Source organism: Cimex lectularius, unplaced genomic scaffold, assembly GCF_000648675.2.
Source record: "Cimex lectularius strain Harlan isolate CLEC.00 unplaced genomic scaffold, Clec_2.1 scaffold66, whole genome shotgun sequence".
Classification (NCBI taxonomy): Eukaryota; Metazoa; Arthropoda; class Insecta; order Hemiptera; family Cimicidae; genus Cimex; species Cimex lectularius.
The window spans coordinates 944,771-959,163 of record NW_019392701.1 but is presented as its reverse complement, the minus strand read 5'-3'; the positions used below and the strand labels follow the sequence as shown (position 1 = coordinate 959,163).

Here is a 14,393-nt window from a genome sequence, read left to right as displayed (position 1 = left end):
AAATCCTGAAGACAGTGGTGGCCGAGAGGTTTGGGAGTCCAAAGGATTTGTTTCACTTCTTTTTTCATCACGAAGTTGACATTTTTGAAAATATTTTAACTAAACAGTTCTCACTTTAGATTTCATCTGTGACAAGCCCTCACCTCAGGGACGATTCAGTAAGTAAAAAAAATTTTTTTTTCCAGAAAATAACTTTTGCCCACTTGACAAACTCCATAATGTTATTTGATGTTTTGTTTATAGCTGTCTCAGCTGTCATTTCTAAATGAATTAGTGAGTATTTTTTCAAAAATAATAAACTAATAATTTTTAAAAGGTATGAATTTTTTAGTGATACTAGATCAAAACCTAACCGCATCCAAGCGTACTTGCCAACGGGCCCTAGAAACCAAGGAAAAAATTAAGCAAAGTTTTCAAATATTGGTTTCTTCCTTTGTTCTTATGTATTTTCAAGGTTTATTATGTATCCTTCGATTACAAAATATTTCTGGTTGGATTTAAACCTCTTTAGCACCAGGGGCAACTATTTAGTTCTACAATGTCCAGTGTTCTACTTAAAAAATCTTAACTTATATGTTACTCCCAGCTAGCAGCTAAGTATAATTTGAAATAGGGACCAGGTATCGATGGGAAAGGGAGTAAAGGGTGCTTAAAACAAATCCAAATTTATTATTTAAAAAAGTTAAAATTACTTTTTTTCCCGGCTCTTAGAGCTTATTGGCAAGAACGTTCAGGCAAGTCACCAGGTTTCATTAAAATCAGTGATCCCACATCCGTATTATAGCTGGTACATAAAGAACTTGGCTGTTTAGGACTAGGTTTTTATAAGAAACATTTAAATTTAAACCCATCTGATGCACACATGAGACATTAAAGATGTCATGATTAACCTAACTATTCCTAAATGAACCTAACTCTACTTAACTATAACTTTTCCCACCCTAACCTAACCCTACATAATTTAAAGTAACAACCTTTCATAATTTAAAGTAATGCCTAAAGAAGGAGATAAGATAACTCCTACTGTCTTGAAAACAAAATTGGTGTGGTCCATGGGGACCAGGGTGATGAGATAGCAAAAAACCCTTATATCATCTAGCTTTTCGTAGCATAACATAACCCTATCTAACTATATCTTTATATTACCAATCGTTACTAACTTCACTATAATTTTACCTAACCTAACCATATCTGCCATAACCTAACCTAACTCTAACTCTACCTTGTAACCTTACCTAAACATTCCCAACCTATCCTAACCCTTACTCTACCTTACTAGAAGAAAACATTTATTTGTTTAAACAATTGTTTTGTTGTTTTTTTCAAAAAAGAGTTCACACTACGTTAAATAACTCTACCTGACCAATCTTACTGTAACGTTATATAATCTTAGGTAAGGCCTGAAGAAGGAGATAAGATAATTCCCCTAACTGTTTTGACAACAAAATTTTAGTAAATTGGTGCAGTCCACCGATATCCATAAGATACAGCAGGATGGAGGAGGGACAAAAAACCTTGTGTAATCTAGCCATTCATCACCTAACCCTAACTCTATCTAACTATAACTTTTTTTTTTTTTATGAGAGTTTGCAACAGTAGGTCATATAAACACTCAGGGTGCCGGTGTTTTTTGAAAAAAGCCCATTTGTAAGTATGTCGGATTCAAATGCAGGGCCACTGGATAAGAACCCAGGACCTTTACCTTACAGTGATGAGCGCCCTGTCAAAGACTAAACCTTGCGGCCACCGACATAACTATAACTACCTATAACTTTATCTTACATACCGATTCCTAACCTGACTATAATTGTACCTAACTTAAACATGTTTGACATAGCCTAACCATTTCGAACCTAACCTAAACCAACCCTACCCATAAAAATTTGTATATCCAGCCTAAGAAAATATCCATATCTAAATCAGTTCTTTATGCCCTTTGCTGAATGTTTAAAGTTAACGCATTAATTTTCTTTATTTTTTTTTATAGCTTGATCCAAAGATGTCAAGTCAATTTGTTACAACAGATTTGGTAATTATTTAAATGTATGAAGTATTTATTCATGTATGTTTTTTTATACTTTTATTTTTATTTATTTATATATTGTAGCCGACTCATAGGTCAGATCAAAGAGTGATCTCAAAGAGAGAATCAGTAAGTGAAAATATATTATCAAACTATAATGAATTTAACATGTATAATAATTAGAGAAAAGTACATTGTATTTTTTTTCATGTTTTTTGTTTTTCAGTTTGGGTCAAGTCAGTTCGTTACGACAGATTCAGTAAGTAAATAAATGGATGACGTATTTATTCTTCTGTTTTTTTTTTGTGTTTTTTTTAAATCCAATGTTGACTGAATAAATCCAATTTTTTTCGACTCATGTTGCTTTTAGTAGCACTATCAATTATATTCAACTATTGTTGCAATTTATTTTTTTTTTTCTAGCCAACTCATATGTCAGATCAAAGAGTGATCTCAAAGAGAGAATCAGTAAGTAAAAACATTATCAAACTATAATGAATCTAACATGCANTTGATTTTTTTTTTTTTTTTTTACAGTTTGGGTCAAGTCAGTTCGTTACTGCAGATTCAGTAAGTAAATAAATGGATGAAGTATTTATTCTTCTGTTTTTTTAACAAATCCATTGTTGACTGAATAAATCCAATTTTTTTTCGACTCATGTTGCTTTTTGTAGCACTATCAATTATATTCAACTGTTGTTGCAATTTTATTTTTATTTATTTTTTTCTAGCCAACTCATATGTCAGATCAAAGAGTGATCTCAAAGAGAGAATCAGTAAGTAAAAATATATTGTCAAACTATAATGAATTTAACATGCTTAATAATTAGAGAAAAGTACATTGTATTTTTTTTCCAGTTTGGGTCAAGTCAGTTCGTTACGACAGATTCAGTAAGTAAATAAATGGATGAAGTATTTATTCTTATTTTTTAACAAATCCATTGTTGGCTGAATAAATCCAATTTTTTTCCGACTCTCATGTTGCTTTTTGTTGCACTAACAATTATATTCAACTGTTGTTGCAATTTTATTTTTATTTATTTTTATTTATTTTTTTCTAGCCAACTCATATGTCAGATCAAAGAGTGATCTCAAAGAGAGAATCAGTAAGTAAAAATATATTGTCAAATTATAATGAATCTAACATGCATAATAATTAGAGAAAAGTATATTGTATTTTTTTTTCCAGTTTGGGTCAAGTCAGTTCGGCACAACAGATTCGGTAAGTAGATAAATCTCGAGTATTGATAATTTTGTTTGTCTTTTTACTTAAACACTCTCAAATCTGTAGTAAAACAATAAAAATGCAACTTTGTTTTTTCAAAAAATAAAAAAAAATGGCCCCATATCCCAGGAAATTACAGAGGGATAGCACTATTAATTTTATAACTAAATTTTTTACAAGTATTATTAATGAAAGTCTATCAAAGTTGCTAGAGAAAAATCCTCTCAATTGAACAGTCCCAGGTTTAGAAAACGTAAAATTTGTACAAATGATTTTTTTATTTTTTATTTTATTTTGGTAACAAATCATCAGTTGAGACTGAATAAATCCCAATTTTTCTTTTTATTGGTCAACTCTCATGTTGTTTTTCGTGGCACTGTCAATTATATTCAACCGTGTTGTAATTATATTTTTTATTTTTTCTAGCCAACTCATAGGTTGGATCAACGAGTGGTGAGAGAATCAGTAAGTAAAAAATATATTATTAATATGTACAAAAACTAAGGAAAAGTACTTTGTAAATTATTTTTGCCAAATTCAAATAAGACGGTACAGTTTTCATAGATGATGTTTTTCAGCTTGGATCCCAGGTGTCACAGCTTTTAATAACAAAAGATTCGGTAAGTCAATAATTGGGCTGTTTCACATAAAATAATCTTTTTATTGTTATTTCTTTAATTTGTAGAAGATTAAGCTGTTTTCTGTTGTTTAATACCAATGTGTTGACATATTATACTAAGCAGTTATTAATCCCATATTTTTCATGTATATCACTTAGCTCTCAAATTAATTATTCAAATATGAACGTGCAAGTATCGTTTTATATTCTTTGATAAACATAATATGTGTCATTCGGCAGCCCAGGCTGCAAGAAACACTATGGCTTTTGAGGATGGATCAATGAACTGAGGAAGACCTGCCTCCATCTGACATCAAAGTTCAAGCTTACTGTGGAAGAAGACCCTTATCAAACTTTTAGAGGAGTCTCAGCACAACAGAATACAAGTGGATCAACCGTATCAAGATATTTAAAGGACACTGGAAAAGTCAAAAAGCTCAATTTGTAGGAACATATTGATCTCACTGATCAGCGGCATTGAAGCACCATGGGACATGGGTTTTATTGCTTTCTAGGCAAAAAATCTAAGCTTTAGTTCAAACAACTTTCAATATTTTGCATGACACCAAAATCTTATGGTGCTAGTACTGTGGACTATGGTTGGAGTAATTTACCATTCCTTTTTGTCTAAAGCTATTACAGCTTCTGTAACTTACTCAAATTAAATTGATTAAAAAAACTGTTTAAAAAATTTCTGCAATGTTTTGGTGCATTGCACCTGCGTCATAAGACCAATGTTGACATATGGGTTAGTGGTGTTGTGGTCCAAGAATCTGCAAGCCAAAGCAATCAGGCTATTAAGTGACACCCAAAGACAAGCCTGCCTCAATGTCACTGGAGCCATGAACACAACGCCAACTGCGGCCCTGGAAGTGTTGTTAAACCTCCCACCACTTCATATTTTAATCCAAGAAGAAGCCAGAGCAGCAGCTCACAGGCTCATAAATGGACAACCATCTGCAAGGATAGGCCATCAATCGATGCCACTACTCTAAAATAGAATTTTACAAAAAGGTACAGGGTACTGATACCAGAACGGGAAGAATGGAAAAACTGCAAGCCAGATCCTACACTAAGGAGCCGCTGGCAAAGCTATGGATGTTGATTAACAACCTGGAGCTGGCCAGTGAGTTATAAATAACAGGGAGCACAATATCTGTGGTATTCAGGTCAAGGTGCAGAAATCCTTGTGGCCACTTCTTTTATCCCTATCCCTATCCCTATCATTTTGGTGCATTGTATTTACAATTTTTATTGTTCTGTTTATCTCTACTAGATAGATATCAATTTCAGTGTTCTTTTTTAGGAGAGTTTATACGTTCTGTTTAAGCATCAAACTCTGAAATTTGTCCTCTTTTTCAGTACTTTTCAAAGGTAATTCAGTTGTCGAAAGAGAGACCAAGAAGGCTGCCATTTTTTTGGGTACCATTTCTCAAAATCTATTTAATCTATTTGCTGGGTTAAAAAGAAAAAGAAAAAACCCTAAACAATTGGCAACAACCTAAAGTTGTAACAAAACGTTATACCTTTTTTATTTAAAAAAAATACATATATGTATTTTTCTGCTCCTCGCTGTATTAAAGAAATCCTCTTGCTGTAATGTTTGCCTGTTAATGCTTTATAAAAGGGAAACAAATGTTTTAACTATGATGAAGGGTTGTGGAAAAAAAGCCTACTGAAAGGTGAGAAAGTACAACTTTCAGGGATTTTCTGATTGAGCTCGATTTTCTGATTATTCTCTTTGTTGCACAATTTACATCATAAAAATGTTACACACTGATTCCTCTCACTTGTTGATAGACAATTTGGTTTGTAAAGGTGGTTGACAAAGACTATATAATGCATAAAAGATATCTTCAAACAGCGTAATGGATGCAATTCTATCAAGATACACCAATACACTAGATTTGCAACATAAAAAAAAAAAAAAAAAAATTGAACCACTTATAAAGATTGGAATCCCATGAGACCGATTTAATTCTACGCAAAAAACAGTGTAGGACATGCCAACCCCAAAATATGTATAAATATTGGTATAGTGTCACATCAAGAAAAATTATCAAAATTTATATTCTTACAGTTTCAATCTTTTCTCTTTGTGATGTAAATAATGTTTAATTAATTATTTATTTATTTTAGCCATCACAGGTGTCAGGTCATCTACTGAAAGAATCAGTAAGTAAATACTTCTAACTACTTCATCTCTCTATTTTTGGGGTTACAGGTTAAGATTTTTTTTTGGTGTCACTAGTGACTGTATCACCTTTTTCATTGCACCATTGCAACTTCCTTCTTTATCTCCATAGCCAAAAAAGTGCACTATTCTTAAAGTAATTGAGCACTTTCCTTGTTTCCCTTTTGCCTAGGTTTGGCTGTTTTTGGAGTGGTTTTGGTTCCAGTATCTCTGCTGTTTCAAGGTGGAGCTGACAGGTTTCTGTCTTGGGTTTTCCTGTTTTTTGAGACTGTAATTAAATGTGCAATGGCCAGAGAGGTGATAGCGTAGGTTTACTTACATTATCAGCTAATGAACATGTAGCAACCTTCTATATAGCTTCTATAGCTCTGCTTAAGACCTTTTATATAAGACTCAAACTTAGGCTAAACACATCATCAAGATCTCACAGTAATGGAGCAAACAGGCAATACTAGTTACAAACTACAGAATTAGCTATTAAGACTAAACATACCCTCTGTAGTATGTTTATCAGGTAGTATATTAAATTGATCCAAATTTATTTGACCTTTCATTTCTATATGACTAATTTTTTCCATTCTTGAAAGGATTTATTATCCCTAACGTGATAAAATTTACATTTATTGGTTTACAAAACTTTTTAATAAAAAAAAAAAAAAAAAAAAAAAAATCAACATTATTTTTTTAATGAAAACTCATCGCACTCATTGCTTACTCGACGAACGACATATCTGATATCTGTCCTAGGCCATACTCTCTGTACTGTTTTACATCGGCTTTCACAACTGTTGAAGATTCGGTTCGGTTCGGATTATTAGTGGGATTTAATTAACTAAAGTGTACTCTATTTTTAAAAACGTTATTATTAATCAACAGAAACTTTCTACATGTTTTAAGTAAATTGCTAAAATAGTATGAAATATTTCTGATAAGAGTCAGCATGGATTATAAACTGTCCTATATCTAGCAACTTTCTTATTACCCATAACAATAAAAATCAATAGAAAACATTCTAAACTGTCAATAACCTTTCTGAAGACAGATTCTTACCTTTCCAAATTCACACTACAACAGTCTACGTCTCCACAACTTGATTGCTAAGCTCACCAATTTTTAGATGTAAAATATTAACTTCTGTGTTTGATTTATGTATGCTTTTTTAAGTACAGCTTAGGTCACAAGTGACAAGTCATTACATAACAAAAGATTCGGTAACCCAATAATACTTATAATCCATGACCACCGACCACCTTACATCCTACTTAAGCCTCTTCATCCCAAAGCAGTCACTTCTTGAGAGACTAAATCCTGATTCTGTTGCTGAATCACAAGACCCCTTGTTTTGACCTCATCAATCTTACTCACATACAACAATATACTCAACACTTCTCACTTCCCTTTGCTCTGGAAATACCCATATCATTATTTTAACAAAGGCCAGCAAACCCAACCATAAAGCTTCTTACCGTGCAATGGACCTCCTTCTTCTTAAACGTTAGATCCAGACACTAAACTAGACAGTGAGGCACCGCTAAACTAACCAACATCCAAAGAATACAGTATTTCCAATCCAAAGTCCTCAAAATTATTGTCAACACCCCTTCAACAAAAACCTAATCCAAAACATATACCACGATAAACAAATACCAACCTATTAGCCTAATCCATAGCCATTATTGCCCATTTCTGCAATCCTGTCATGCTCCGGGATCTCCTAATCAATATTAGCCTTGAGAAAAGCCGTGATAGCAACAATGACTCCCATGATAATATAATAATGTAAAACGAATTCATTACATAATGTATATAATACGTAAAGAAAGTATATATACATTTTTTACAGCTGTCTGAGGTGTCAAAACACCATTTAATAAAAGATATGGTAAGTTATTAACTGTTTGAACTCCATGTCAAAATATGTCAATTTTTATACTATTTATTTATTTATTCAATGATTGCATTTTGTGTTTTATTTAAATTTAATAAATGTTGTACAAACTTCCACACATTGTCATCAATCAAATTTGACTTAGTGCTTTTATTTCTTATCTATCTCAAGTATCAGATCATCACATCCAGAAAGAATCGGTAAGCAAATTTAAAAATACTAATCTGTTGATATTGGATGCCAGTTTATCAAAAAATAGACAGACAGCTTATTCTGAACAATATAATAGTAATAAATTTTATATGAGGGGGCGTGCTAAGCAGAGTGTTAGCTTTGCTGAATATACTACCATATTGGCCTTCAACCCACCATGCCCAATTTCACTTAATGATGACTTTGTTTTTTTATTGCTTGGATCTCAGGTGTCGAGTCATTATATAACAAAGGATTCGTTAGGCGAACTTATAAATTAAGGTGTATAAAAAAAGGGCTTTTTTTCAACTAACATGAATTGCTTTTGGGTTGTAGAGAATTTTTCAACATTTGGGGGGGATACATAGGGTCGGGTTAAGGATTATGGTTAAGAAAAGTTAGGTTTTGTAGGATTAGGTTAGGTTATGTCACTGACTAATGTAACCCTTATTATTTAAATGAGGGTTACATTAGGTCAGTAGGGTTATCAGGAATAAATACAATTACTTACTGTGGAATTCATGTTTTTTATTTAAAAAAGGTTCATTTTTTGCCATACACCTGGTTAGATTTTTTTTAGTAATAACATAGTAGTAATACCCTTTATGTTTCTAGCTAGCTCAAGTGTCAGATCACCAAATTGGAAAAGCAGCGGTAAGTAAATATAATGAATCACTCTTTCATTTGAGGTAAATGTACGTATGCACATGCACACACACACACACACACACACACAGAGGAGAGGGAGAGAGAGAAAGAGTGTTATAGACTGTTTTCTTCGCAGTCATCCTGAGAGAAAAGAAAGGCCACCAATTTTCTGGAGCCGAGAGCCTAGGTATCCAGTAAGCCTGCAAAGGAAGGAACAGACTTTAAATAAATCTGGCTTGTTGCAAGTCAGACATTTGCCCCCTACAGGCACAGCATATTACATCAACAAGAACAGTGCCACTGTATATGATTTCTAAAGCATTATGATACTCTGGACAGGATAGGATAGTGAGAATACTAGGCAGTGGGGCGTATAGCTTAGTTTCTCAAGAGAATGAACAGAGACTGTTCCTGCTCTTCCTGTGGCCTTGTTAGTACTCTAGGTTATATTTACATTGAGCTCTTGGTTTGCATTCAAAGATATGAATGGCAGTTTCTTTTTCTTTGCTTATTGTTAAATAAACCCGTGTTTAAACTTAAACCATATGTGTTTGCCAGTTTTGATGTTGTGACGGTGATTCATTAGCCCTAACTGCTTCTGTCACCTCTAAACTTGGTCCACATCTCCGTATGGGCCCATTCTGAAATAGTGTTGTTTTTGTCTGACCTCGTTCTTGACTGATAACAGGTCTTGAAGATCCTCTTCTGACTAGTTTATCTGCTTACTCGTTACCTAAAATCCCATTTTCCCTGGAATCCATCTTTATAGGGAAAAACCAATTAAACCAGAGATCAATTAGCAAACCATGGCTACAATTTTGTGCCAGGAGAGTTTTTCATCAAACACTCCTAGGCATTTCATAGTATGAAGCTAAATAGTTAAATTTCGTGTTCTTTGGTGGCTGGTAATCTGAAGTAGCTATGATTTTGTTTTAAGGTTAGTTCATTTTGACCGTTTCAATTGTCACCAGGCATTAGTTAGCTTCGATTTGAAGATCTTGCTCTTTTCCATGTTGGATAACTATTACAAGTTCAACAAAGGGGAAAATTTTAAGATCAGAGCTATACATTATATTCTAGAAGCCTGGAGAGCATAAGGGTCCTCAAAGACATCATGTTTGATATTTTTCTGTTCAATACCACATAGAATTACACATTACATCTTAAAAGTCACTTCTTGATAATCTCAATATACACTTTGTTCACTAATAATTTACATAGCTATAAAGTTTACATTTAGTTTTGGTAATTTCAAATTAACATATTATTGCAGCTATAATTTATACTTTTTTATAGCTTTCATCTCAGGTGTCTTTTCCTCATTTGTCAAAACCATCGGTGAGTTAATTATTTAATAATTTTAATCTGTAATTTTAGTCTAGCCTTTGTAGTTTGTTTACCAGTATCAAATTTGTTCTTTGATATATACCTGGGAACATCAGTGACACCAGCATTTCATCCAAAGGACGCAGTTTAAGACCTAGCAGGTCTCATCGACATCAGAGGGTTCTTAGGATGTGAAAGTGTAGAGAGGGCTTGGGCTGGGATGGATCGATCCTGTCGAACCTGTCTTTGATAAGCTCGATATGACCTTAACAAATTTTTCATTCACATAGGTGGTAATGATGGAGATGTATAGGAAAGTCAACAGAATAAATGTTGTATAGTATGGGACCAAGTATGTTTTCTTGTAGATTGGTTCAGTATCAGAACTATCGTTTCTACACCTCTGAATCAGTGGTTAAAAAGGGTTCCAGGATAAATTAATAACAAGTGAGCAGGAAGCATTTAAACTTAATAGAGGATGCATGTCATAAGTTTGGGCAATGTCTAAGAATACACCCAAGCAATGCACTTATTTCTCTAGAGTGGACAAAACTCTGAAACCTTGCTGGAACATTAAGTGACAGGGACTAAAACTGAATCGGTGAGAAGGAAGAAAAGAAAGATTTTATGTGAATCTAGGATGTGTATGAACATTTTAAAAAGGATCATTCGAGGATTTTTGTCATCACAGGAATAAGGAAATTATATGCTTGGGATGGTTGTCAGCTTTAGGAAGGAGAATGGTGACAGAATACATCCATAAATAAGAGAGGAAAGTAAGTGGATGGTAGTATGGTATAAAAAAAAGTTGGTCTTCTGAGGAAGGTTTTGAACTATAGTGGAAGCAATTAGGCCATGACCAAAGGATTTGTGATTGTAGTACTTAATGGAAGGCTGGATAGGATTAAGAGGTAGATAAAGAAGTTATAATTTAAATTTTGGCTTTACACAGCTTCTCTGATGAAATCTGAAAGTAAGGATGAGAAACAGAACTTAATCGTTTGATGGTTCTAGAATCAAGCATCTGGTTGAAATACTGTCATATTAAAATTCTTACATTATAAAATATTTCTATTTATTTACAGCTTCACTCTGAATCATCAATTCCTGTTGACAGAAAAGAAGTGAGTAAATAATTAAAAACTTCTGTCAGATGAAATTGAATTTATTAAAATTAATAGTGTGAATCTACAATGAGGAAAAGTAAATAGCAAAATATCTTACAATTTAGAATGATAAATCTAACATAAACACAAAAAATAATTTATGAGTGAAAGTGATTCAATGATTGTGATATTATTAGAAAAGAACCCTTATCTCAACCCTAGAACTTGTGTGTTTTTTCTTGATCTCATGGTATAGAATTCCAATACTGGACCTCCTGAATGAAGTTTTAATGACCTTACTAACTCAACAGAATATGTGCCCAACTGCTTTAAACAAAATTAGACTAGATTCGATAAATTCCACTTATTATCTAGGTACACATGCACCATGAAATATGCAGATTGTGGAAATGCAGTGGACCTTTAAAACCTTTAAAATCTGAACAGTATAAGTTCAAAAGCTTATTTACTCTAAAAGAAATCCTCCTACTTGTGAAAAGTGAAAAGAATGAAGAAAATTCAGGGAATTCATTGTCTGGAACAGAATACAGTATGTTATTATCCATATACTTACTTGTACTTGTTTAAAACAAGATATAGTGCACATGCACAGGGCAGTATTTGTCTGGAACAGAATACATTACACATGCCTATGTTAGCACCTGTCCAGAACGGATTAATATTACCTATTTTTATTATGTTTGATCAAGTGTTTCTTTCTTTTACTATCACAAGCATTTCACAGTTACTTGAGTCCTTATTTTTGTAATCAACTTACTAGCATACAACCTGGTTTTCTCAAAAACTTTTCAACCAAGAAATTTTTTTAACCTTTTTAAGCATAAATCTACTTTGAATCTGAGTTTAGTAGTTTTTGGGAAAACTAGGATGTCACACTATTATGTTATATACTACACTAGTTATTTATTTTGAAATTATATATTTTTATTTTACTTTTTTTTATTCTAGGATCATCCTATCCCACAAGAATCGGTATGTAAAATAATTTTATTTGAGAATTATTTTCTCAACAGTGGTTAATGTGTATATTTTTTATGACTCTCAGGTTCATCATATCCCCAAAGAATCAGTAAATCATTTTATATTCAATATTATTTCTCCTGTTCATATACACATCTAAAGAATTGCAGTTTGATGTAACATGTTAATTTTATTTATTTTTAGTTTGGATCTCAAGATCAAATACCAAAAAGACCGGTATGTAAATTAATTTGGTATTGAATATTTCTCCCCATTTTGTTATAGCATGTTACATACGTGTTTATTTGTTCATTTTTTTAGTTTGACTCTGTAGAGTGCAATACCTTAAATGAATCGGTATGTAACTCATTTCATTCCAGTACTATTTTTCTCGCCATGTAATACACCTTTTTATGTTTATTTTTCATTTAGTTTGACACTTACGACCGTCAAGTCCCAAAGGAATCAGTATGTACATTGTTTATTCCAGTACTATTGTCCTGAACTAAAAGTTACCTGAATTTGCAGTTTGTTGTAACATATTAGGAATAATATATATATAATCTTTTTTTTTAGTTTGCATCCCAAGTACCATACTATCATACAAATAAAGACTCAGTAAGTAAACGATTAAAGATATTAGTATTCAAACATACTGAATTAATCAATAAAAACCCTAAATTGCTTTATTTATTACTGTTTTTATATCAGTCAATATTGTGTAGAATATGTCAAATATCATGCATATTTCCAAATAAATATTTTTTTTCCACAAATATGTGTAATTTTGTTTATTATTTTTAGGATGCAGCGGAAGATACTTATAGAACACCAATAGGACTGGTATGTAAATAATAAAAATACTGTTAAACTGCTATACAAAGTGTCAACTTGCTAGTGCCCTCCTGGTTTTCATAAAAACTACTCAAACCTGAAAATATTAAACATTTTTTTAGCAAAAGCTATACTTTCATAGCAAAATTACATTTCCTGTATTCCTAACCCTACCTGGCCTACCACATCCTATGTTCATTACTGTAAGCTATCCCTCCACTATAACCAACTAGCCAAAGCTGGTTCGATGTCTCACTCTTATAATCCTCCATGGTCCCATGACCTAAAAATCCCAGTTTTTTAGTGTATTTAGGCATTTCCATACTTGTAATTGTTTTGAGTTGATCTCGTCATTTTGAAGAGGCTTATTTGATTGTATTTTTATAGTTGCATTCTTAAGATGGTAATGATCTCATGTGCTCATGATTCTATGGTTAGTAATTCTTCTTGAAAGACAGTACTCATTCCTGTTCCATTTCCCATATTTGAATTTGAGCCGTCTGTATACCATAGAAGAACTCCAGGCTTTAATTTTCATTGTGCTCTCTCTCTCTCTCTCTCTCTCTCTCTCTCTCTCTCTCTCTCTCTCTCTCTCTTTCTCTCGCGGATTTTTATGTTGAATTGTTTTTTCAAAATTTATTATTTTTTCTGATATGTCGTCTCTGACCATCTTGAGTTTTGGCCATTTCAGTTATGTTAACTCTGTCAAACATTTTGGAATTACAAATAAGCAGTGTGCTTGTTTCCACTGTTCAATGAATTCTCAGATGCTCAATCTCCAATTGCTCAATGTATATTTTTGTACAGATAGCAATAAAAAAAATTTAAAAAGTTGAGAAGTAGACAACATACTATTTATTTAGTTAAGTTGCAATAATTGCAATAACATATTAAAACTGTTTTCTGACACTTTACGTAAAATCAAATGGATTTAAACAAAAATGAAAATGATGTTCTTTTGGAGAAAAAAAACAGTAGAAAAGTGTGGTGATTAGTGCCCGTTAATTGATAATTATTCAGAAATCGTGAGATGCGGTCTGGTGTGATGTAGGTTTCAGAAAAACGTTTTCTTTATCGTGCCAACGTTTCGATCTTTATTGAGATCATCTTCAGGGCCTGGGATTTACAAACTTTGTTTACAATTAACAAATACATTTAGGATGTGGAAAAGTGAATTTATACAATGCAAAATATATTTTTTATATTCAATCAAAGTATTTCTACTTCTAATGGAACAATTACAGAAGACAAACACTTTGAGTGAGTAGAAATACTTTGATTGAATATAAAAAATATATTTTGCATTGTATAAATTCACTTTTCCACATCCTAAATGTATTTGTTAAATGTAAACAAT

The 14,393-nt window shown here is 32.4% G+C and overlaps 1 protein-coding gene and 1 long non-coding RNA gene across 23 annotated transcripts in view; one reads left to right on the top strand and one right to left on the bottom strand.

Moving 5' to 3' along the window:
- LOC112126657 overlaps positions 1-7,940 on the bottom strand; it is a 59,316-nt gene extending 51,376 nt beyond the window's left edge. For all 3 annotated transcript variants that reach the window (XR_002910120.1, XR_002910118.1, XR_002910119.1), the window contains exon 1: positions 7,528-7,940. This is a non-coding gene — a long non-coding RNA (uncharacterized LOC112126657). The remainder of the gene's footprint in view (positions 1-7,527) is intronic.
- The window catches only part of LOC106668873, a 77,658-nt gene that overhangs the window by 41,792 nt on the left and 21,473 nt on the right, over positions 1-14,393 (top strand). For 13 of the 20 annotated variants that reach the window (XM_024226134.1, XM_024226135.1, XM_024226147.1 and 10 more), the window contains 24 exons: positions 120-158; positions 244-273; positions 1,988-2,029; positions 2,108-2,152; positions 2,250-2,282; positions 2,447-2,491; positions 2,561-2,593; positions 2,755-2,799; positions 2,882-2,914; positions 3,085-3,129; positions 3,213-3,245; positions 3,675-3,713; positions 3,827-3,868; positions 6,007-6,042; positions 8,757-8,795; positions 10,086-10,127; positions 11,201-11,239; positions 12,191-12,214; positions 12,288-12,311; positions 12,407-12,439; positions 12,524-12,559; positions 12,635-12,670; positions 12,779-12,820; positions 13,007-13,045. In XM_024226134.1, the coding sequence (XP_024081902.1) occupies positions 120-158; positions 244-273; positions 1,988-2,029; positions 2,108-2,152; positions 2,250-2,282; positions 2,447-2,491; positions 2,561-2,593; positions 2,755-2,799; positions 2,882-2,914; positions 3,085-3,129; positions 3,213-3,245; positions 3,675-3,713; positions 3,827-3,868; positions 6,007-6,042; positions 8,757-8,795; positions 10,086-10,127; positions 11,201-11,239; positions 12,191-12,214; positions 12,288-12,311; positions 12,407-12,439; positions 12,524-12,559; positions 12,635-12,670; positions 12,779-12,820; positions 13,007-13,045 (894 nt within the window). The remainder of the gene's footprint in view (positions 1-119; positions 159-243; positions 274-1,987; positions 2,030-2,107; positions 2,153-2,249; positions 2,283-2,446; positions 2,492-2,560; positions 2,594-2,754; positions 2,800-2,881; positions 2,915-3,084; positions 3,130-3,212; positions 3,246-3,674; positions 3,714-3,826; positions 3,869-6,006; positions 6,043-8,756; positions 8,796-10,085; positions 10,128-11,200; positions 11,240-12,190; positions 12,215-12,287; positions 12,312-12,406; positions 12,440-12,523; positions 12,560-12,634; positions 12,671-12,778; positions 12,821-13,006; positions 13,046-14,393) is intronic. The other 7 variants (XM_024226136.1, XM_024226133.1, XM_024226140.1 and 4 more) reach the window with 7 other exon arrangements.